General features: G+C 35.7%; 1 protein-coding gene across 2 annotated transcripts in view; it reads left to right on the top strand.

Moving 5' to 3' along the window:
* Positions 1 to 10,566: 10,566 nt before the first annotated feature.
* The window catches only part of Lerp (lysosomal enzyme receptor protein), a 119,742-nt gene continuing 104,183 nt past the window's right edge, over positions 10,567 to 26,125 (top strand). For both annotated transcript variants that reach the window (XM_089236616.1, XM_089236617.1), the window contains exons 1-5: positions 10,567 to 10,848; positions 17,828 to 18,122; positions 18,226 to 18,460; positions 20,147 to 20,358; positions 22,528 to 22,702. In XM_089236616.1, the coding sequence (XP_089092742.1) occupies positions 10,721 to 10,848; positions 17,828 to 18,122; positions 18,226 to 18,460; positions 20,147 to 20,358; positions 22,528 to 22,702 (1,045 nt within the window). In that variant the 5' untranslated portion in view covers positions 10,567 to 10,720. The remainder of the gene's footprint in view (positions 10,849 to 17,827; positions 18,123 to 18,225; positions 18,461 to 20,146; positions 20,359 to 22,527; positions 22,703 to 26,125) is intronic.

Genomic DNA, 26,125 nt, shown 5'->3' with positions numbered 1-26,125 from the left:
TGTAATGTATTGACCTCCCTATCAATAAAGTCTATGAAAGAAGGGTTGTGTCCGCTGGAAGGATCGGCCTTCCCTCCTACCGCCCGCGCCCAACCTATGATCGGGATTCGTGAACTCCTTCCTCTTGGCTCACTTTTCTTCGGTGTTTTAGATTTGATTGTTGACACATGCCGAGCTGTGAATAAAAGCGAAGAGTTAATTCGTGTGTGTTTAACTTTTGTTGTGTGTGGGCGTTTGTATTGAGGCGTGTGTGTGTTATTCCCACAATTTTCTACGTCAACTTTTCTACCAAGCACCACTACTCATGTGATTTGCGATATGGATCAGTTGCTTAAAACTAGATCTGTGTCTAAAACTACACTCCGAAGTTAGGTGGTAGTCCCGGGGTTAAGTCCTGATGTTGCTGTTCAAACTTCGGCACGAAGTAGCTCTTTCTTTTAGGAAGTGTTTGAAACACTTCACGATTTCTTGTCACAAGCTGAGCTAAATTTAACAGTCAGCCACTTGGAAGGATTAAAATCCTCGTTTGAAATATATTTTTCAGAGCCGGAAACGGCCGTATTCACCAACACAGTTTCAACTGCAATCGCAGGTGAAAGGATTGAAGATCGAAACGGATTGGTTAAATTAAGGATTTTAACCAATCCGTGTCGATCGCTGATCGTTTAACCTGCGATTGCAGTTGAAACTGTGTTGGTGAATACGGCCGTAATCCTTTCAAAGAAGAGTATTTTGAACCAGCTTCATTGTTTATTCCAGAAAAGAAGAAATCGCTAGAGCTCCCATCAGATACCCCTCTGAAGATTCTCTTCAATGGCGGAATGGTGAACCTAGTCAGTTTTTGGGCTTGCCGCGGTGACGAATACGTTGAACTTTCTAGAAAAGCCATAATATTTTTGTTGCCGTTTGTTAGCACGGAGCTTGTTGAACAGGCGTTTTCTTCGTATACTTAATTAAAAAATAAATGTGGAAGCAAATTGCATTTTTCTTTCCGCAGCTCCGGATTTGAGTTTCTATTTACCTTCTTTTGAGCTTAATTTTCCAAAACTTTGTAATTGAATACAGTCCCAAACATCACATCAATTTTTCCCCCAATCTTTGTGTTAATTTGTTTCCTTACTTGGAAAATAAAAAAAGCTAAATAATGAAAAAATATAGCATTTAATTTATATCAATATGTACCTTTTTATGAAGTTTTTCGAAAACTGTAATGGGTGAAACAGTTGAGGGAGGGGGGGGGGAGAGTCCGGAGCATTCGGGGTACGCGGAAAGGAACCGAGCCAGCTGGGGGTACGCGGACTGAAAAAGGTTGGGAACTACTGTGTTATCCGATAGCAATGCCATCTACTGAACCGCAAGAGAACCAAAAATTGTCCTTGTGACACACTGAGCTATAAGTAAAGTGGAGTGAAGACTCCTATGCAATAACACAGACGTGCGCGAGCCGACGCGGAGGAATACAAAAGTGGGCGTGACGGAGCGAAACAGGCAAAACATTGCTTATTTCAGCACTAGCGGCTAAAAATCCGACATTCCCTAGTGAATTCGACCAATCACAGAGGAGCGGGATTGAGTTACTCTCGAACCGTAAATTTAGCGGCGTAAACACTTTTCGAGAGGTGTAAACAAAGCGACTTTAGATCTTTAATACAGCTTCGGGTGTAAACAACTGATTGAAACCTTCGGAGCTGGAAAAAAGTTAAAATACACTGCTCAAAACAATTAGGGGAGCAAGCAAAAAAGTGAAGAAAACCGTGCGAGACAGCCACGTATTGGCATACAATGGATAGTACACGCGTATCAATGCGCAATACAGAAAAAAGACGTAAAAAAATTTGGAATTAAGCTTTAATTCTTTGAAAATATGGAAAAAACATGAAAAGATGATTTAGGGCAACAATTTGGTTACATGTAAACGATAAAAAAAAGTACTGTTTAGACATGATGCATGAGTTTTAATAGGGCGTGTGGTCTCCTCGAACAGCTAAGACTGCTGCACACCTGTTTGCCATGGATGCGATGAGGTTATCGATCAGACTTTGAGGAATACTGTTCCACTCCTCAAGAAGTGCAATCTGCAAGTCTCGGACAGGCGGCCTTGGTCGCGCAGTCGTCCTCAAGTCAGGAGAGCACGCTGGCCATTTCATACGCTGTATTGTTTCAGCTTCAAGCATGTTCTCCACCAGACGAGCTCTATGCGGTCGGGCATTATCATCCTGGAAAATAAAGGAATCTCCAATAACTCCAGCGTAAGGGATGACATGAGGTCACAGTATCTCGTCTGCATACCTTCGGGCCGTCAAAGTGCCATTCCGAATGATATGCAGGTCCGTACGTCCGCCTATACTGATTCCACCCCATACCATCCAACCAGCTCGTCTGTATTGTGACCTTTCACGAACGAATGCGGGGTTATTTCGAGTGCCCCTGTCCCTCCATACCAGAACACGTCGGGTGTCACACTCCAGACTGAATCGGGACTCGTCTGTAAACAGCACTTGGCTCCAATCATGTTGCTCCCAATCTCGATGTTCAGCAGCCCATCTTCTTCGGGCCGCACGGTGGCGTGGGGTCAACGGAATGCAGACCATTGGCCTACGTGCATAGAGCCCTCCCTCATGAAGCCGATTACGTACTGTTTAGCTGGACACCCTTCGTCCTGTTGCCAAGAGCAACCGTCTTTGCAGCTGCGTAGCATTCTCTGTTCTGTTTCGACGGGCTGTTAATCGTATATACCGGTCATCAGTTGCTGTAGTGGCACGTGGCCGACCTTGCCCTGGTCGACGTCTAGCATTTCCTGTTTCTTGGAATTGATTCCACAGCCTTGCAACAACACTTCTGGCGACTCCAACAGCGTCCGCGACACTACGTTGTGTTTGCCCGGATTCCAGTCTGCCTATAACACGCCATGCCATGGATTCCTGTAAATCACGTTGCTAAGACATCCTCAAGTCACCTTGTCTCAAAAAAAAATTCTGCGCAATCGAATTTCACAGTTACGGCAGTAAAACAGACGTTTCTGCAACATTCCGATTTCTGCCCTTATCTCCTTTTTCTGGTTTTTGACGTCATGAACTTTGATTTGCATATGAAGTTTTCTTCTTCCGTTTCCTGCTAGGCTTTAAATTATGGATGATTGATTTTATGTTACTTATCGGTATACATCTTTGCGTAATTTTGTTAAAACCATGTGCTCCCCTAATTGTTTTGAGCAGTGTAGTTCTAAAAGGAAGTGGTTGGGCAGTAACTATGGACCGTTCAAGTATTACTTAAGCAAAATTATGGGCTTTTTTTACCCCTCCCCAACCCCACTTGTCAGCAAAATCAAGTAAACTGGACCAAAACCTTCTAGATTAGTACTGTTATTAACCAAGGTGGCTTCGGCTGCCCTCCCCATTCTCGAGAAATACGCGGGTGGGGGATATAATAATATATTGTATAATGTACACCCCCCCCCCCGTGAACTCCAAGAGATAAAAATTCAATTTAAAAATTTAAATTCAAATTTTTTTTAAATGAAATATCGTAGAAAAATATCTGTGTAAGCCCCTTATGTTTTTTGTAAGCCCCCAAAATGTTTTTTGAAAGCTTGTGATGAGAGGAAATATTTTACTCTGTGCCCATTTAAAGGCAGGTCCTGTGTAATCCCCTCCTTCCCCCGGGCCCTCTTGTTGATCTGAAGCATCCTAGGAGAATAAATCGAGATTTCAGGACATTGCACTGCTGAGGTGAGCACCTCTACGAATCAACAAAACAACTATCAATTGCCATTGTGCTTTATAATATTTTACTAACATCCCCCTTGCCAGCAAAACTAAAAATATCTCTTTTTGATTCCTTAATAGTGCATGTACATTTTGAATGCCCAGAAGAGCATCGATCAAGTTGGTTTCAAAACCCCTTTTATCTAAACAATAATCTTCAACGCATGGTTTGCTGAGCTGTTTACGTGTTATATGTGTAGCATATCTTAGTGCCCTGTGAGTTTCATTAAAATGTCAAATGTGGCCATCACCTTGATCTGGTCTAAGTACTGATGCAGAATTTTCCAAATACCATATCAATGCTTGTATAAGGGGTGCTTAATAAAAATGCTTAAATAAAAGGGTGAAGAATGATTCTATTAAAAATCTATATCAGTGCGATGAATGCTCAATTAACAGGAAATTTTTGATAATTATGTCTTTAGTTGTATGAGATACTGTATTCAATTTGGTTGGAAATGAGGACAGGGCTGCAGGCGGGTCTGGTGCCCCGGTCGCTGAACCATAAGGGGCACCAAATTCATCCTTAACTACTTCCTCTGCATGCAAGGGGTGCCAAAATTCCGGCTTGCCCTGGGTGACAAAGTATCTAGTTGCGGCTCTGAATGAAGATACAGTACTGTATGAAGAAATTCGTTTCAGAATCACTTTTGTTTGTTGAAACACAATTTGCCATAAGTTTCTATGGACTATTGTTTAATTTATTCCAGGTATGGCTCAAAATTTAAAGATAAGTTTTTTAAAATACCAAGGAATGTAATAAAGATGATAAAAACTGACCAAACGCTAAAATGAATAGCTTTGAAATTGGAATGAATGAGAATTTATAGGAGTATGAGATACATAAGATCTTTTTGTTTTAAACTATGCACACAATAAACACCAGCTTTATTCTGCTTAAGCCAGTGTTAACACAGTCGAGTGTTTTGGTACATCAGGAGAAAAGATTACAAAAATGGGATGTGTGTGTAAATCAATGCTCGAGTGACATTCTGACAATGATTAGCTTAAATTCAGCTCATGATGCAGCTGATTCATGTTGTTGCTTGCATTTGTATCAAAGAAAATGTTCATTAATCGCATCCGTTAGCCAAGGCAGAGAAACTAAGGAAAATAAATTGTTTGCAAAAAAATTCACCAGCAGAGGCATTTGTTAGCCAAGGTACTCTGTAGTTATATATCCTCCCTCAATAAACTGATATATTTTTTTCGATTTTTTTCTTCAAATTCGATTTGAATAAAGCCATGCCAATATGTTCTCATCAAAATGCTTAAATAATCATTCCAATCCCTCCCTTCCTTGCTATTAAAAGCAAATACAAAACCCTATTTTTCCCTATTGGTGCTTATGTAATATTTGAACGGTTGTGAGAATAGAAATGTACAAATAATTATACACAGTGAGAGGGAAAAACTTTTGAACACAAATTTTTTTATTAAGTCATGTGTTTGAATGGTGTTTAACATAAATAAAGTTGCACACATAGTTGTCATAGTCCCAAAGGCAATTTGAAATAAATATGATTGTATATATTTTGAAATTGAAAATTTTTCTTAAGTGCTACTTGTATTTCCATAGGTTGAAAATACTATTTTTCATAGTATTCTGTAATACTGTGCAGATGTACATGGTGTTTTGAATTTTTATACATTATAGAATAATTTCTCGATATAGCAGAGAGGATCATTAAAATCATAATGAGATCACAGACGTTCTATAACATTGAAGATAAACATATATATACAGTAGATAAACAGATATAAACTAGAATAAACAATTATTCTAAAAGCCGAGAGGATAAGGCCATCAATAAGACATTGCAGGCACGATTCTACAATATTAAAAATAAACATGATCATGCATTAAATTTTTAATATTATAAACCATGTTACTCTGCCCAAAGAGACCTTTTTTACCCTTTCAGCGGCAATCCTGAGATATCTTGTCAAACCTGATCTGCTTTATTTCTGTCACCCCGAAATAATTTGTCTTCTATAAAAATGCAGTGAAACTGTTTTTACAATAAAATGTTTTCCATTCCCCTCCAACCAATGAACTGTCAGTGGGGGAGTTAGCTATTGTTCTAGGTTAGATAAGAAGAAGTAAGAAAAAAAAAATAAATATATGCTCAGTACAAATAATACAAAAAGGTTTCTCTTCATAGAAAGCCACACACGTAATGGCAAGGTTTGGTAATTTCACATGTGGCAATTATAATGTTGATCAGGAAAATTTCAAAAACTACTTAAAGGGTTAAATGGGAGTTTGGCTTAGATTTGCACCTTAAAATTGGAAAACCAACTTGAGCTGACCATCCCAAACAGTGGGGCTAAAACAACTTTTAATAACTTACCACTGATCATGAGCTAATTCCAAAATATCGGTCTGAGGATGTGTTGTATCCATAGCACCAAGTCAAGAAAAACCTTAAGGGTTGTGGAAATGATTAGTTTTCTAAATTCAAAAGTCATAAGCTTGTCACAAAAGTTCAGTGATACAAGCAGGAATTGTAGTAAACCACTTTAAAAGTGCAAATGTTAATGAATAAGACAGCTTTATTTTTTTTGGTTCTTTTCCACATTGAATAAATCATGGAAACGGTATGAGCGAAGAGACTTAGACATTGTAAATTCTATTTTATTTCATCCCAAAGATTTCTTTAATTCTATTGATTCATATTTAAAAGGGGTTATAGAAATTAATCAAATAGATAATTACAGGAAAGCATAGGCGGACGTAGAATTTTCTCGAGGAGGGGGTTTAAGATTTTTTATCCTTTGCAGGAAAGTATACTTACTGTAGAAAATATAATTACAAGAAAATGTACTTAATATGCAGGAAAAATAAAAACAGAAAAGTACATGTAATGTAAGAAAAGTAATTACAGGAAAATACACGATGTGGGAAAAATTACAGGAAAATGTAAATGTAGGAAAAATAAAAACAAAAATATACGTAATGTAGGAAAAATAACAGGAAAATGTATTTAATGCAGGAAAAATAAAAACAGAATAATACATAATGTAGGAAAAATAATTATAAAAGAAAAATCAATTAACCTCAAATACATAAACACAAACCAACAGGAAATTGATGAAAAAAAGAGAACTATATAGAAAATATTGGTGGAAAAAAATAAAGATGAGCCAGAAAAAAATGATGAGAAAAGAGCGCAGAATATTATAACATTACGAGAACGCGCTTGCGCATTGTAAGTTCCGAACCGTTTCCGAAGTCACGACAGTTTCCGAAGTCTTCCACACGAAGTAACGACCGGTTCGAGAGTAACTCACTCCCGCTCCTCTGTGATTGGTCAAGTTCACCAGGGAATGTCGGATTTTTAGCCGCTAGTATTTCAGCATTCAAACAATGGGGGAAACTTCCATCTTCAGTATTTTTTTCAGTTGTTTTCATATTATTTCATTAGTATAGTCCTCCATCTGCACGTACACAAATGCTGATATCGTGTTCTACCTATGTTTGCACCAACCGATGGAGAAAATTGAAGGAAGATGGAAATAAGCTTCGGTTTTTTTCATAGGTAAGTGCATGTAGTTTTATATTAAAAGATGCATTGATTTTTGTACTAAAATTGTAAAATTAAATGCATGTAGTTTCTTTTACTTTCACATTAAATTTCTGTTTAATGTGCATTAATTCGAAATAAATTTCACATGAATTTTAAACCTCATAAATATTTTTTTTAAATCGTGTAGAAATTGCTTATTACTATTTGGGTTAGAATTTTTATGACAGAAAAACTGACGAAATATGCTTCATTAAAAATTGCATTCCATAATCCCTTGTAAATTAAAGGAACGAAGGACCTGTTTGGTCCTTCGTTCCTTTAATTTACAAGGGATTATGGAATGCAATTTTTAATGAAGCATATTTCGTCAGTTTTTCCTTTAAATAAACTTTTCTATTTCTGGTAAAAATAATTTTGGGAAAATAATGTGAGAATGAGGAGTGGTAAAATGCAATTAATATTATTTACATAATCAGTTTTTGCTTTAATATTAAAAGCGAAATATGCAAAATCATAAATGTATCATAATCATCAAATTGTTATAATTATGTTTATAATATCTAATTACATTATGAATGTATTATAATTATCAAACAATTATCATTGTTAAGCTACAACTACGAACAATGATTGATTGCTTCTATTGCTTTCTTGAAGCCTGGTTAATGAATACACTTTTTCTTTTAAATAAAGGTCTCTTCGAAACCCAGAAGTTCTTTAAACAATTCATGGAAGCTGTGAAAAGAAAGTCTTGGCATCCAACTAAAGCATCTGTTCTTTGTGCTGAGTATTTCACAGCTAACATCTACAAGTCCTATACGCTATTTGAAAGATCATGCTGTTGCGGTTTTTCATTGTAACTTATTTAATAGCAAACATAAGTGCTCTTGTGAATTGCGATTTTAATATTCCAAATTATGCTCCGTGGACCTGTTTGTAAATTGTTTATTTAAAAACTTGCATGTGTACATTGTTGTATATATAATGTTTGAAAAAAAAAGATTAAAAACTTTTTTTTTCTCTCCAATTTTCATCTCATTTCTTGCATTAAAAGTTGTTTTTTCAGCAGTTAATTCGCGGAAATATTCACTGCTACGAATTTTCGAAGTGGAAGCTTTCAATAAAATGCTAAACATAATGTTAGAAAAGTATGATGTTTCTATATAAAAAAAATTGTTCCTCTTAAATTTTTGAAAAAAAGGTATTTTCCTTGTACGAAAGTGAATATTCATTTTTATAAAAAAAATTTTAAGATAAAGAATGCATAATTATTGGCCCAAAAGTGAAAAAAAAACGGAATTTACAGGTCTCGTATTTGGAATTGTCCCATTGCATTAACACGGTCAGGAAATGTTTTGCCTATCTCGCTCCAAAAGGGTGTGATGCGGTCGCGCAGTCCTCATTCCACTTTCCTTATAGCTCAGTGTTGTGAAATTTTTGTGTCACAAGTGCAATTTTTGACAAATCAGAAGAAATATTTTACTCAACCAACGTTGCGATGTTGCTTTTGCTCGTAAACGTGGAGCTTTTCTCTTTGTGTGATTTATTTATATTATTTCAACATCGCATTAATTTTTTAATAATTCTATTATTGGACCATGAGATGGCCATGAGGGCACCCTCTGGGATTCCTCAGGGAAACGTTGATACCATCGAGCTTATATTACTGGAGGGAGCATCCAGCCGCCACGACGGCAGCAACATCGAATGTAAGGAATCGTGTCGGTGAAAACACAGTTCGTGCCTGGCAATTTCTCCATTAAAATGTACAGTCAAGTCTCTAAATTCAGTCGAATCCCGTTATAGCGAATTCCAAGACACCGGAGAAATCGCTTCGTTAAAATGAAATTTCGTTATAAAGGAATTCCATGTTTTCGCATTGTTCTTATGTAAACTTATAGGATTAGAAAAGTGTTCATTACAACGAGAATTTCGCTATAACGGTTAGACTGTACTGAAAAATTTCTTTCGTCAATTCTGAAATTTTCGTTAATTAATTCTGGAATTATTTCGTTCATTAATAATTATTTCTTTCATTAATGCTGAAATTATTTGTTTTATTAATACTGGAATTATTTCTTCCATTGATTCTGGAACTATATCTCATTAATTCTAGAATTACCTCTTTCATTAATTGCGGAATTATCTTTCATTAATTCCAGAATTATCTTTCATTAATTCTAGAATTTTTCTTTCATTACTGCAATTATCTTTCGTTAATGCTGCAATTATTGCTTTCATTAATTTTGAAATTTTATTAATGCTGGAATTATCTTTCACTAATGCTGAATTAAATCTTCCATTAATTTTGGAATTATCTCATCGATGCTGAAATTAAATCTTCCATTGATTTTGGAATTATCTCATCGATGCTGAAATTATTTCTTTCATTTATTGTTTTAAACTCCCATTTATGCCTTAGAGGAGAAATAAAGTTATTCTTTCTCATATTCCTTTTCTCAATGATTTATGCCAGAAGAAAATAACGGTGGATTGTGTGTATATTTTCACCGAGTCACGTGATCTCCCGACAAATGATATTGCGGACAACGTTCTCAGCATTTTTACAACCCCTATATACCTTAGCCCAGTATTACACTACAAAAGCTTGATAAAATCCCTTTTATAAAACTCAAAAAATCCAACAAATAAAGCTCATAGAGCAAATGCAACCGATAATCTTATTGGTTGAATTTTTCAAGTTTTATAAAATGACTGAGAAAACTTTTATAGTGTAATACTGGCCTTAGAGGAGAAATATATTACATATATTATATTTCTTCTCAATGCTATATACACGTATATGACGGCGTCTTAAGCATTGCCAAGGCTAAGACGCCTTCATATACGTACATCATACCTTCATATAGTGTATTAAGGAGTTTTAGCCAAGGCGAAGACCACTGACGTCATACTCCCTCCAGCCACGACTAGAACTCCTTAATACATGTATGCGTTTTAGCCACGACCACCTAGATAACCTAGATAGGTTATATAGGAGGTCGTGCTCCAGCGGGGCTAACGAGAAAGAGACGGCGATCTCTTTCTCGTTAGCCCCGTCCTCCAGCTCGATGGCTGATACACACGCATACACACACACACACACACACACACACACACACACACGGTCATAAATACAGTACATATGGTCACGACGTTTATTATACATCAGCTATTCTAAAAACGATTCAAATCATACACGTATTTTGATTCGCTGCCGTTCGACGTAGCACGTGACACTTCTCCCTCATATGTGTTTGTTTAGTTTTTTTTTCTTCCTCCCAACATCGTGCGTGTGAGTCAATCGCGGTTTTTGTAATAAAAGCTGTTTTAACTCAGATAATGTGAGCACATTTTCCCGTCTAATGACCAACAATTTCGACATCATATGATCGTTGTTCAGCACCAATAACTTTTTTCTCTAAAATGTCGTTGGAAAGTGTGTACAGAAATTATGTCGCGATATTTATACTGTTATGTCAATGTGTTTTGAAAATATCTTGTAGCAGCTGCATCGGTTCACATGGTGTTTATGATTTATCTCCATTGCGAGGGTATGAAGGGTTCTTTTACTATATGAATCTCTACTAATTGTGGAAGTGGTGTTACGGAATTAAAGTATCAATACAATTGTATTGCTTATATTAAAACAGCTCAGTGTCTATATATATAGCCTAATTTGTAACGCCCGATTGTTATGACAGTTAAACAATCACATGTGATATTGTTTTAAATGCGCGCATTTGCTATTAAACCGTATTTTAATATCGTGCATTAGTTAAAAAAATAATTGTGAATAATCGAAGACAAACTCAATCGTGTATCGGGCAGTAAGGCTCTGTGCCAAATCATTAGCGAATTATATTTTGAGTCAATCCTCAATGGTGACATTTAGGTGACGTGTTGAGGCCTGAAGCGGACGGATCTGGTGACGAATTCACCCTTTAACTGCTGCTTCTACATGCAAGGGGTGCCAAAATTCTGGCATGCAGTTGACAAAGTATCTAGTTACAGCCCTGATCATGTTACCATTAAATGGAGAGAGAAAGAAACCTAGAGAGGGAGAGCTACTGAAACCACTTCACTAGGCAAAAGCTACAATGGTACATCTGCCCTCCATATTCGCAGTTTTTGTATTCTGAGGTTCCCCCCCCCCCCCCATTTTAGGAAAACACTGTTCCTGCTGTGTTTTTTCTGGTACCGGAACTGCACCTGAGTGAAGTGGTGGTAAGATGCGGGGAAGAATACAGATAAGATATTTTCCCTAACAGGCTTGAGGGCACCACCATCAGATGCCACCTTCATTTTAATGACAATAAATTGTAATATAGGGATAATGCCAGAGTTAGTGTTTGGTTAAGTAGCTTCAGTATTGGAGAAAAATATGAATTGTGCATATTGACGATGACTCTCCTGGCTTTTCTAGTGCTTTTGAAAAATCTTTCTGAAAGACAAGAAATTGAAAACTTTACAGAAACAACTGGAATGAAATGGTGAGTGCCAAATCGCAAATTTTACATGAGAGCAAAACACTTACTTGAAAATGCATACTGCTTGTGCATAAAATTTGAATTGAAACTGAAGAGTAATTTCTTTTTCCGAAAATTTTGAATCAGCTTAGTGGATTCTGGTTGTCAAAGTCCAGTGATTCGTTCTGACTGTATACTGAACTCAATAATTAGAAAAGGGAAATCTCATTTTAACAAATGCATTTGGCGAAAGAATTGAAACATCATTTGTGAATATTAGTGTTTCGTTGTGAGTGAGAAATAACAAAGATTTTTGTAAACCTGTTGGAATTGTCGCTGCTGTAACAGATAAAATTTGAGAAGAGTGCATTATTCTACCAAATGTACATGGATTACTTTGCGAGAATGCAGACACTGAAGAAGGGCGATTGTCCTTCCCCACAGACAGGGAAAAGCACAAGCCTCCTGCGACGGAGCAAAGTGAGGAGGGCGTGAGTGAAAATATTGGAAAAGAGGACAGGATGTCCTTTCTGCCTGAGGACAAATACAAAAGGCAAACAGAGCTAGTGAAACATGATTGAGAATTTCAGCTCCATCAAAATCTGCTTATTCAAACACAGGAAGGTCGGAAAAATTCGCCATCGTAATGCAACCAGTAGCAGAAGCCCATCGAAAGAGTGCGATCTAAAAATGGAACAGAATCTAAGGAGGATCATGGCAGAAACTCGGCTCTATGAGGAGTTGGTATACTTGTGAAAATCTTGGAGAGACGTCACCGGTAAACCAATCAGGAAACATTTCTGGGATATAGAGAAGCTCAGCAATGAAGCTGCAAAGATTAATGGCTTTGAAGACACCAAAGACATGTGGTGGGATACCTGAGAGTGTGGTATATTCAAAGATGCCATGCCCAAACTGTAGAATCAGGTGAAGCCGCTGTACAAGCAACTCCATGCTTATGCCCGGTGCAAGCCCACAAACCATTATGGTAGCTACAAGATTCAAGAATGCTGACCCATTCCGGCGCATATTGTAGGGGAAGCGTCGCCCACCAATGGAATAGCATCATGGACGTCATGAAGCAATTTCCTGAGAAGTCATCGGTGGACGTTACTCTGACATTAAAAGTGAAAAATGTGGTGGGTGCTGAAAATGGCGAAGATGGCCGAAAAAGTTTTCACTTCACTGAGATTGAAGCCAATGACAAAGGTGTTCTGGGAGAAGTCTATATTCAAAAGATCCAAAAGCAAGAAGATGGTTTGCAAGCGTTTTGCCCACGATTTCTCCTCACAGAAACCTTGCCCCCAACATTTCATCCCTGACATCTTGCCTCTAGCACGTTTTGTCCCTAGTACATTTGGCCCCTGGAAATTTCACCCCTGACATTTGCCTGCCCTGACCATATGAGTGAACATGAATGATGGTACAAGTGAGTGACCGTATGAGTGATCAAGTGAGTTGGACATTTATCCGTGACATTTTCCCTACCCTCACTATATGAGTGATCAAGTGGATTGTCAATTACTCTCTCCACATTTCACCTGCCCTGACCGTATGAACAATGTTATGAGTGATCATGTAAATTGGACATCCCCCCCCCCAAATGATATTTTTCCTGCCCTGACTGTATGAGTGATCAAGTGAATTGAACATTTACTCCCCCGACATTTAATTTGCGCTGATAAGTGACCATATGAATGATCAAGTAAATTGGACATTAACCCCCCCCCTCTCCTCCCAATGGCATTTTGCCTGCTCTGACCATATGAATGAGTGATCAAATGAGTTGAACGTCTACCTATCACATTTTGCTTGCCCTGACCATATGGGTGACCAAATGAGTGGCCCTATGAGTGATCAAGTGAGTTGGACATATACTTCTTGACATTTCACCTGCCCTAACTGTATGAGCAATGGTATAAATCAGTGTTTCTTAACCTTTTCTTGCCCGTGGCCCCCTTTGAACTAAATTTTTTTCTCGTGGTGTTTTACCCAGAGTTTTCAACTCTCATCTACAAGCAAGACACTTTATACGTATTGAAATGATTTTTTTCAGTGAATTTATACTGAACGAAAATTTTGCAAAGAAAATTGGCCTCCAGACCACTAGCCTAGAATTTATTGATCTCCCCGCTAGTCTGAGTTCTATCAGGACCGTCTCAATATCATGGGGCCTCCATCTTAGGCAAAGTGATGCTATGGTAGACCCATACTTTAGCTGGAAATAAACAGCCTGCATATTTCCTACTTACTTTCAAAATTAATTGTACTATACAAAATATAAAGTGGGGTCACTTATGGGCATGACCCCTCACAAGAGTGGGACTGAACCATACAGCCCGGGGCCTAATATGGTTTTCATACAATAAATTTTATATGGAGAAGGGGGTCTGAAAAATTTAGCCGGGGACCCCGGCTAAAAAACCCGGTTAGAAAAACCCCCTAAACCTCCATGGGATCCATGCCCTAAAGAAGGCCCTAGTTTTAGGGGTGGTTTTGTTGGATTCTCTCTCTCTCACTGTAAGTGTTAGTCACTAATATAAAATCTTTATTTCTCCACACCTTAATTTGTCTTCTCAGCTCTCCACACCACTGTCAAGGCCCCTTTCTCCATTTTCTTCCGTGGCCCCCTTGAAGTATCCCAGTACCACAAGGGAGCCACATGGCCTCCAGTTGAGAACCACTGGTATAAATGACTGTATAGTGAACATATGAATGATTGTATGAGTGACTGCATGGATAATCAAATAAATTGGACATTTACCCACTGGTGTTTCATCTGCCATGAGAAAGAGACCATATGAGTGATCATGGAAATGACTGCAGGAGTAACAAAGTGAGTGACCAAGTAAGCAGCAAGTTCAAAATTCATAGGACCCATTAAAGTACTACATAACCATCTATAAGAGGGGGGGGGATGTGAAGAGGGGAAGCATCTTTGCAGACACTCACCCATTCACTTCTTCAATGATTTGGTCAATCATATAGTCACTCGACACTCATTCAGTCAATCACTCACTTGGACACTCATATAATCATTCATATGGTTAATCACTCACTTGGATGCTCATACGGTCAATCATTCAGTAACCCATTTTGAAACTCGCACGAGCAATAACTTGGTCACTCATTTGGTCAATCACTCAGTCACTCTCTTTGGAACTAGTACAAGCAATCACTTGGTCACTCATGGTCAATCACTCAGTCACTCACTTGGAACTCATACAGGCATTCACTCGGCCACTCATGTGGTCAATCACTCAGTAATTCCATTGGATACTTATGGTCAATCACTCAGTAATTTCTTTGGATACTCATGGTCAATCACTCAGTAATTTCTTTGGATACTCATGGTCAATCACTCAGTAATTTCTTTGGATACTCATGGTCAATCACTCAGTAATTTCTTTGGATACTCATGGTCAATCACTCATTTGGATACTCATACAATCATTCATATGGTCAGTCATTCGGTCACTCACATAGCCAGTCATTTGTACAGTCATCCAATCACTTTTAAAGTCAATTTCACACTCACACGGTCAAACGTACCAGGGACCAAATGTACTGGGGCGAAATTTCCAGGGGTGGAATGTAATGGGGACGAAACGTTCCAGGGGCAAAATGTCCGGATCCTGATTTCTCTGATGGATTGGACTTCTGGATCAAGATGTGTGCAGACAAAACTGAGGATGATTTCATCACTATTCGCCATAAGATGGGACATATTCAGTACTTCATGTAGTACGCGCATCTGCCTCACTTTTTCTAACTAATCTTAGTTTCCTACAGGACATCCTCGTCCTGTTGGTGTTGATTCCGAATCGCGTAGAAAAAATCAGACTCCTGAAAGACGTTACAGACAATCCAGAAGCAGATATCAATTACTTCATGGCCATACTCTGAAGAAAGTAGCCTTTCTATCCTATGCATACACAGTTGATCTATGGAGATGAGAGTTCTTCAGAGGCAACATCAAGCAACAGGACTTGTACAGCAGATGGAGGTAGCTGAGGTTGAAGTAGTAACGTGTTCTCCTGTGTTTCGAACCAAAGACAGTTTCGATACAGCTTCCAAATTCCACATCTCGGCATGTTTTCCTTATATCAGGTATTTTGTGAACTTCATCGTGCTGTTCCAGATACACGAAGCTTCGTACGTAGTGTAGCGTATATGTCAGCTACTTCCTGAGATTCATGCATTCAATATATGTCTTCAGGCAATCCAAGAAAAACATTGGTGAATTTCAGACTAAGTCATTTATTTACATGTAAGTCATAAGATTCAATTGCATTAGTTACTAGTTATTTTCCACATTACTATTATACCATAATAACCATGATCTCGATGTATAACAAAGAATTATCTCACCCGCTTAAGTCGATGAAAATCCTCTAAATCAGAGAAATTGCCATGATCTCTCTGTTGAAACAAACGACAATCAGAATCTATTTCACACGACAACAGTTTACGATCGAGGGATCAGCATATCAAGGATGTGGCATGATAATGGAATGTTAGGAGACGAAAACACAATGGATCTCAATGATCTTACCAAATGATGATCACCATCCTATTCATAGCAGATTCCAAGTTAATCATGGAACACCGATTTGTAGACAAGTAGATGTATATCATATTTGAGAAGGACGTCTGACACTCAAGTTGACCCACTTGATCACAACTAAAACTTATGAAAGCATCAATGAATAAATTACTACTGACTACTTGGATTAGTAAGATTCACTTGAAAATTATTCAAACATTGGTAGTAGACTGGAACAACACGTCACATATTATTAGTACTTTATGGTGAAGAGCTTTACTGCTCTCAAACGAACACTGCTGGAATGAATGCTCAGATGTAGTGTCTACTTGGACTATTTATAGTAGTGGAGAACGGGGTTGTTTTTGGACCAAAATTGGAATACTGCTGGTTTTCGCATACAAGGAAATTGATGACATCACTCAATGGATTTGCATATGTACACATGGAGTGAATTATTTTTCTGGTGGCAACGGTCTCAACAACATGGAGGAAGTTGATCAGGCTTCTCCACAATGTTTACATGAATATGGCAGTTTGAGATCATGGAATTATTATGACGGAATGGAAGCCTGTGGGTACCTCCTCCCGTGAAACAATTTATTTAATAAAAATGCAATGAATTTCATTACGTATATATATTAGCACAATGAAATAACATATTATGCATAAATAGGCCTAAGAAATATACGTTCACAAATCCCCTAACTCGACCAAGTCTTCTCCTGGGGGACCATTTAGTGTTAGTTGCTAATGGAACATGTGAGCCCATAAGGGCAATATGTTACAATATGCATTGATGACCTAGAACTGCTTCACAAATGTGCCATTTACCAGTTCAAAGAAGTCGGCAAGCTATTTAGCAAAGGTATGGTGCTTGGATGCAAGGAGCACTGGTGCTAAACTCTCGAGGTGATGACATCCAGGGCATCCAAGAAGTTTGATGCTGGACCGTTGCTGAGGTACTTCAATCCACGCTGTTCAATTTACTCAAAGAACAGAACCAACAAGAAAATTCAGTTTGTGTATATATGTAAACCCAATCTTGCATGGGGTGTGTGGAGTTCTGTATGTACATCTCCCAGTTTAAACCTTGGCTTAACAATACTGTATAAAACTCAAGAGGAAGAAAAATCCTCGGGAGAACAAAAATTACGAGAACTGAAGGGCTCTTAAAAGGGGGTTAGTTCATTCAAAAATGAAAAGAGGTGTGAAAAACGATCGAGTAGGATCAACATCTCCAGTGTATGTTCTTATTTTAATTTTTACTAATAAATCCCTGTTTAAGTTTGTCTTGATGAGTGCTCACTATCTGGAGAACCTAAGGTCACTATACAAGGATTTTTAAATGTTAGCATTTTTTAGACATTACCTTTATTTGTTGAAACATTATTCAATCTGCTTTCATTTCTTTTGTTTAAATCTTCAGCTTTGGTTTGAATTTTTCTTTTGGCCCAGTTTTAGTTTATTCACAGTTTTTATCAGTTTGATGACAGATATGGGTTTTTTTCTTTGCAGGGAGTGGCCTGTCTCGTTGCCAGGAACAAAAAATCACAAGTATGTGATAAGTTTATGTGATCCTTTCAATTATGTGTCAGCAAACAATAGGGGTAGTTGTGTTGATAGTGCTGTTTGTAGACTCACGTACAATGAGACTGTAAGTTTGGCACAATTCAGCAACAACTCGTTAGATTATTATGTTTTAGGCAATCACCTTGGCGGCTTTAATGTATTTTTAACTTCTCCTGATGGCTGTAAAGATAAAAAGGAAAAAGCTAGAGCATCGATAAGCTTCACATGTGGACCACACTTGGTGAGAATCAAATTATTATTATTTTTAAATTTCCAAATAATTTTCTATTTTCTCTCACCCCCTTCTATTTATTGATAGGTGTCACATTTCCTTTATTTTACAGGGTTCACCAGAATTAATACCATCTGGTGATTGCCAAGCCAATTTCATATGGAGTACATCTGTAGCATGCAAAGATCCACCAAAACATCGTGAAGTGCCTTGTTATTATGTAGATCTAGATGGAAATAAAGTAGATCTTTCATACTTGATCAAAGAAAATGGATCGTACATTGTAGATGACCCCGCTAATCCTAATGAAAAAATTTACATCAATGTCTGTTCAGACATATCATTAGGTATGTGGGAATGTCAAATGTTCATATAATTTAAACATATGCCCGTTTGATATTTTGGAGAATATTATTTCAGAATGTCGGTTAAATGAACCCTTTACTAAATGAATTTATATTTGTATTCATTTTCATAATTTTTCCTTTTATTTCCTCCTGTGATCCTTTAGTTTAGAGATACTGTCAAAAATATTCATGTAAAAAAAATTCCCACATGTGTTCTGACCTTGTCCATGTCCACGGAAACAACATTGAAATTAAAAACACGGAAATTAAATTTTATTCTTAACAAAAATTGATAAATTTATGACATAAGTGCTGAAATGAATAAAATTTCTGTTCTGTAAATTAAGTTTGAACCCTCACAACTTCGGGGAGGGGGGGGGGGGGGAAGAAATCAAGTGCTTTCATGAACTCAAAATTTTTTTTCTTATTAATCCTTAAATTCTAAATTTTTTTCATAGTTAATGACATGTATTGGAATCCAGGAAAATCATTAAAAAAATCTATTTCAAGTTATATTACTTATAGAGGGCCTCAGAGAATGCACAGCGCCTCAAAAATTGCATATAATATAAATGTCAGATATATTGCTTTCTGAAAAAACTTTTACGATTCAAGCTAGTAAGAAAAAAATTTGGATGCAAACTTTGAAGTAAAAAAAGAAAATAACTTCAAACAAAGCATTTAAACAAATTAGTGAAAATGCAACCACATATGCTCCGCAATAAACAAAGAGTTGTTGTCATTGGTTGGGATATCTACCTGCAATTTCAAAATATAAAATAGAAAAAGTATGATCTAACCTTATGTGCAAAGGCAATTCTAAATTTTTATATTCAAACTGGCTATAGTCATGAGCGTTTAAAGAACCCTTTCCACGTATGCAAAGCTACACATTTAAGGGTTAATAAAACATATGTACCCAGCATTGGCTGTTAAAAGGTCAATGCAGTTGCACCTTCAATCACAGTTATTTGTATCCTAAAAGAATTCTATTTCAAAAAAAAATTATAAAATAATAGTGGTTTTTTTTGTATATTCATTCCAAATTTCAATAATAAATAAACAAATAAAAAAAATAAAATTATTAAAATTAATTACAATACCTGGTGATGCTATGCAAAATTGAATTTAATTCATTTAAAGGATAAATAAATAATTTGCGGAGACTTAGATTGAATCTGTTAAAAGCTTCTGAGCTTTTCTTAATGATGACTTTTTCTCCTCATGGTTAAATTAATTAATTTCATGGTTAAAAGTTCGAAAATTTTCTTTTGCTTGTAACTTAGGATTACTTAAAAGTTAGTCACTCATTATATGATTCATATAATGTTCAATTTGGAAATCTGTGAGGCTCTAATTGTAAAAATCCAATGCATGATTATGTCAGGGGTTTATGAATTGAAAAATTATTTAGGCAAAAGCCAAATTCCTTGTCACATTTTTTTCTAAAAAAAATCTGTTTGAAATAGTTTTCTGGGACTTGGTGACCCCTCTTATGTTAGTAGACTAGTTGTCATAATTTTCAAACACTTTTGTTACCCGGATACTTTTTCTATTTAGTGACAGAAGAAGAAAGGAAAAAAAATTAGTCGCCACAATGTCAATTTCTTAGTTGACTTCTTTATCCCTGGATTATGCTGTTTCTAACTAAGTAGTGAAATGGTTTCTCTTGTATGAATTTTACAGCAGGAGACACTGCAAGATGCCCGTCAAATGTATCTGCATGTAGAATATCTGAAAATGGTCAGGTATATTCTTTGGGAGGCTTAGCTCAAAGACTTCAACCAACAAAAAGTGGCGCAATCCTTGTTTATGAGAATGGGAGCAGTATAAATCAAGCTCATGGCCAGTGTAGTTTTTCGACTCATATATACTTCAAGTGTAGTGGCAGATTGCAGGTAAGAACCTTGGAAATAAAATATAGTTGCATTAATTTCATTTTGGATTTGTGTTGAACTTAGTGATGGTGATGTAGAGGCATATATTATAAGTATTTGAAGTATGACTACTTCTTGAGTTTTTTAGTTTGAGGTTCAGATTATTGAACGTAATGGGTATTCTGTAAAAATATTTACAGTATTCCCCTGCATGCCGCAAAACCAGATTGACACCAGTTTTTTAAAGCTGTTGCCTGGTCATTTCATACCAGGAAAAGCAAGGTTTAATAAGGCTCACACACACAAAATTCATTCAGCAAATTTGATTCATTTAGAATAAAGATATTTAAGAATTTTCCAGAATCTGTGAGATTCAAATTTCTCGGCACGCTGGTCTCCTTTTCTGTTTCCTGGCATGTCAGCTAATGAGATAATAAATATCAAAACTAACTGTCTTTTTTTTTCTTAATGTAAATTTCTCGGTTTTTACATCGAAACATAATTTATTCACAAGATTGATAAATTTGTGTTGCAAAAATGTCAAACATTAGATTATTTCATTTTTCTCAATTTGGAATCGTTTAGTTATAAAATATTTTATTTTTGTTTATCAAGTTTTAAGATGTACAGTGAAGTTGCTGATATATTTGCAAGATAGTCATTTCAGTGAACTATGAAAATAATGTATAATAATTCGAACTTTTTCTTCGATTTTGAGTTTCTGGAAATGCCATTTTCTTTTCAATGAAAGATGGTGCAAAATTAAAATTTCACTATTGTTGAAAAATATACTTTTTCTAGTGAATTTCAAATACCAATATGAACTGTTACGTCATGGTTTTTTTTTTGTTCTTTACATTTTCCATATAATGATATAAGAAAAATCAAAATAAATGAAAGTTGTTCTAATGCAGAGGTTCTTAATCTTTTCAGTAGGTTGCATTCCAGTGAACTTCAATTTACATTCTCCTACCCCTTCAAAAAATCAATCATTATAGAATCAAATTCATAGAATGTTATTTTACTTGCACAGCTATGATTACCTTCTTATACCCTTGATTATAAACCATTGCTTTAGTGCGGTGGGTTGTGAGCGATTCCCGAAAATGTAAACGTCCAAATAAGAAATTTGTTTTTATTTTTCTCAACACAAGCAAATATAAAAAACTCAAAAAAGTAAAAAATACCTCAAAACTCAGCTGAACAGCTACTTACTATACATGTATCATACAATGTAATTTTATCAAATTCTACATGCACAATGATCAATAGATCAAATTAATATTTGTACAGGGGATTCAGAAAAAATCAATCAATTTTAAAATATTTTGTATATTTTTAAAAATTAAAAGCACAGAATGTTGAATAATATGTGAACGTGTAGGATAAATTTCTACATTTGAGATTATGAATAATGAATAACACTAGTGTATTGTTTATGAAGCTCTTTTGATGAAAAAACAAAGTCATTGACAATATTGGGGGGGGGGCTGAAAAATATAAGGAAGAAGGATGGTAGGGCTTAAAAATACTGTGGGGACTACAGCGAGTGCATAAAATATATATCGCTATAAAAGAAAAAACTTGCAGTAATAATTTTGTATAATAAAGCAAGGGTGGCTGTGCCACAACCATCAAAATGTAATGAATATTCAAAATAATATAACAGATCAACTAAAATTATTGTTCCTACAAAAGGAACCAGAAAATATTTTTGCACTGGGCCATACGATTGGTAATGGTGACCGTGAGTGTGGTTACCAAGTTATCCACTCTGCACCATTATGAAGCCCAAGATATGCATTTTATCAACTTGTAGCTCTGTTTATGACACCATCTACAGGATTCAAAGCTAAAAAGCATTTGGGTACATTGATTATGGAAATTAAAGCACATTGATTAACAAAAAAAATTCAAGAATGTCCTGGAAAACAGGACATGGTCATTCTATGTAAGGAATCACTGATAAAATTCTTGTTAAAGGGGTTAAATTCTTCAAAAAGTTTGGGAACCATTGCTTTAGTAGATAGAATGAATACAAGAAATTATTGGAAGCCCTTAGATGCTTTTGAACTGCTCAGTATTTTTTTAAATTATTTTTTCATATTATTTTTGTGTTTTGGAAAGTCATAGAATACTTTATTTTTACATACCATTTTTCTAAGCAACTGTCGATTTGTAATTTATCAGAATCATCCTCCAAGAATCATGTCTACAGATGCTGTACATCAATGCAAGTATTTTATTGAATGGGAAACTGAATATGCATGCCCAGATAAATTGCTGAATGGTAATTTAAAGCAGTGCAGTTTTACCAAGGAAAACAATGATGTTATCATAGATCTGAGTCCTTTGAAAAGAAAAGGTATTTAGTTAATGAACTTTTATGGACTTGCATATTGCATGAACAGTAAACTTTATGCTCCTGTGCATTTAAAAATTTTACTTATAGTAGTCTACTCAAACAAAAGGAAATTTTGCAATTATGTAGAATGCTAAGAATGACTAATTTCTTAATAAATCAGTGTATGTAATTAAAAAACAATTAGATTTTCTCTCCATAGATTGTGAGATCTAGTCTTTGAACTCATTATCTAATTTTTGCTTTTAATTATAATTTCTGGAAGAAATGCTGCATTATCATGGATAGATAACTTGCCAGAATCTCCTTGTAATGTCATAAACTGGTTAGAAATTCTGCATTGCATGTAAGTGTGGGACCTGTGGAAGGTTTCTGAAATTGGCCAATTCGATGGCAATTTTTTAAAATTTGTATCAATATATAGTTTTTATTGCTAAAAATTTTGAATAAAAGTGCACGAGTGCTAGATTGGCAGAATACTCATGCCTCAAATGCCACCATGTTACTGCCAAAGCCCAAAATTGCCCACTTTGCAAATTGGCAACTTTCTTTATAAATTGACCTATCCAATGTCTCAATTTCAGTCTTTGGCCAGTCAGTTTGCATTGCCAAGTTGACATATTTTTTCGTGCTTATTAATTATGTCCACATTAGCTATGACAACCCATCAAATCATAGTCACGATGTGGTAATCTCTCTCTCCTTTTTTAATTTGACAGAAAAAACTATATATATCTATATTATTATGTAGTTTTTCTCTCAAATTTCTCTTCTCTCCTCACATTGAGCTAATCCAATACAGCTACTATAGCCATCACGTTGTCAATGGGAAAAAACAAAAAAATTTGGTGGCTGCTAGGGGGGCATCTTACATCAAAACATTGATTCATTGATCTCTGGTGAGATCCCTGGTCAAAGCTTGAATAATTTCTGAAAATCAGATTTTGGCCAAAATCAAATCAGGCTTTGGCAGTAACATATATATACGACTAAGTTTCATTTCACCTATTAAATTACACATCCATAACAAATAGACACTTTGTGTTGTATTAGTTGAAAAATAATCACTTGCAAACCCTGCTATTAACTTTAGGAGAATCAGCCATTCTGTTCACTATATACAGAATTTTTTACATTCTGTCAAATAAAAGAACATGGATCATATCAAAAAAGAAAATCATGAAGAATATTAATATAGAAGAGTAGATCAACTTTGTCCAAGAATATGAATAAGTAATTATCGAATAAGGCAAATACACAAAAAATAAAAAATTCCTAATGCATTTCAACACACAATGGGTGGCATCTTCAGAGGAAAAAATATTGAACCACTAATCACGCTAAGTATTCATTACGAGCGGGAATTCTAAAAAAATTTAAATAGACCAATCAGGTAGCTCAATTCTGCAAGCGTCCAATCAGGATTCTGCATTGGTATCATAGGCTCTCACCTTTATTCTGACTACGGCGTTTGAAGAGAGCAAACATATTTTTCTCCGCTGAGCAATCAAGAGTTACGGTTTGGTATTCAACCCAAGTGGGATACTCGGTAAGCATGATTAGTGGTTTAATATGTTTTCCTCTGAAGAGGACACCCATTGTGTGTCAAAATGCATTAGGAATTTTGTATTTTTTGTGTATTTGCCTTATTTGTTGATGACTTCTTAATAATATTAATACAGTCTCATCTATCACAAAAAACATGAATATATTATAATTAGTGAAACCTGTCTAAGATGGACACTGTATGAAGTGAAAACCTGTCTAAGATGGACACTGTATGAAGTGAAAACCTGTCTAAGATGGACACTGTATGAAGTGAAAACCTGTCTAAGATGGACACTGTATGAAGTGAAAACCTGTCTAAGATGGACACTGTATGAAGTGAAAACCTGTCTAAGATGGACACTGTATGAAGTGAAAACCTGTCTTAATTGGAACAAATATATGGTCTGGTGGATAATTAATGTTTTACAATATTAGGAAACCTCTTTAAGACAGAAATTGTCTTACGCGAAAACGGAAGGCATATTTAGTCTATTCGTAGCTACAAAACCTGCTAAAATGGGAAGAATTTTTGGCCATGTGCAAGTTTTTGTCTTTTGGTTGGGAAGAAAGTTACATCGTTCTGATCCTCCTTTTGTTAGGTGAACTCTTTCATTTCTTGTAAAAATAATGAATGCTTATTATCTATCTGAACTGGCTCTGGGGATTGTGCTTATAGGAAGCAGATTTATTATTCAAAATTTAGTAAAAGCTTGTGTAGCATTTCATTTATGATGGAAATGGTGACTTTTGTTAAAAAACACTCTTATGTCTTGGAAAAATTTTGATAATTTTGTGATAGTAGTATGCGAGGGAGACTGAATTATTGTTCACAATTTAGTGATACTATGTTTTGGCTACTGCTGAGATTTTCATTCAATGTACAAACGGCCACCAGCAACAAGAAATACGTATCGAATTTGAACACAAAAGTGGAGTTCATATAGACATAAAAAAGCGAAATTTAAGTGCTACAGATATGCAGAATCTTTCTTTCACTAACTTTATTGGTTGTTGATCTCATTATCACTGTTTTTTAAAAAGATATGCAATTTCTGAATTTTTATTTTAAATACAGTGAAACCTCACTACAACGATACTCAATATAACGATGTCCTTTGTTACGATAAATACCTCTATAACAATATTTTTAGGAAATTTTTGAAATTACTATAAAACAATTTTTTTTAATATTTTGCTCAAAATCATTTTGAATTTAATTTTAACTTTGTTGCTTGTTTTCCTTCTTCTGAAGGTATCTGATATCATCAGTATTTTGCTCTAAAAAATAACCGAAAGCTTAAGTAAGTTATTGGTACTTTCTGTGCAAGACATAAAAGTGCAATTCAGTAAACTTCTTTACAGGAGCAGTTCATCTTAGTGAATTTTTATTATAAATTAATCAAATACGGTTTTTTGCAGCGAATAAATACATAAAAACACATTTTCTGATGGTATTAACAGTGTCAGTGTAGAAAAAATGTCAACAACAGCATAAATTGGATCACACGTAAGGATAATTGTGCTTCTCGATGTAATGATAATCCCTCTACAATGATACTTTTCTTGGTCCACAGAATATTGCTATACCAACGTTTCACTGCATTGAAAAAATTTAATTTTTGATAAAAGTAAGTGTTCATTCTATTGCTATGCAGGAGAAAGTTTTGTAATGAAGTCTAACTATTAGCACATTAAATATGGAATTTCAAATGTGTAGTTATTTGAAACAGCAAACATGAAAAAATTCAAAATAATAATATGCATGGCTCTGTTTAACACTCGTTGGTTTATAGAAGTTAGGGTGAGGTTCTCAAAACTCAAGTTTCGTAAACAATAGAAATAAATCACTATATATATTTTTATGTGCACCTCTATAAA

This window comes from Pholcus phalangioides, unplaced genomic scaffold (assembly GCF_987345545.1).
Source record: "Pholcus phalangioides strain wild (caught in Gottingen) unplaced genomic scaffold, Ppha-v1.0 ptg000009l_1, whole genome shotgun sequence".
Classification (NCBI taxonomy): domain Eukaryota; kingdom Metazoa; phylum Arthropoda; class Arachnida; order Araneae; family Pholcidae; genus Pholcus; species Pholcus phalangioides.
This window is presented reverse-complemented; position numbering and strand designations above follow the sequence as displayed.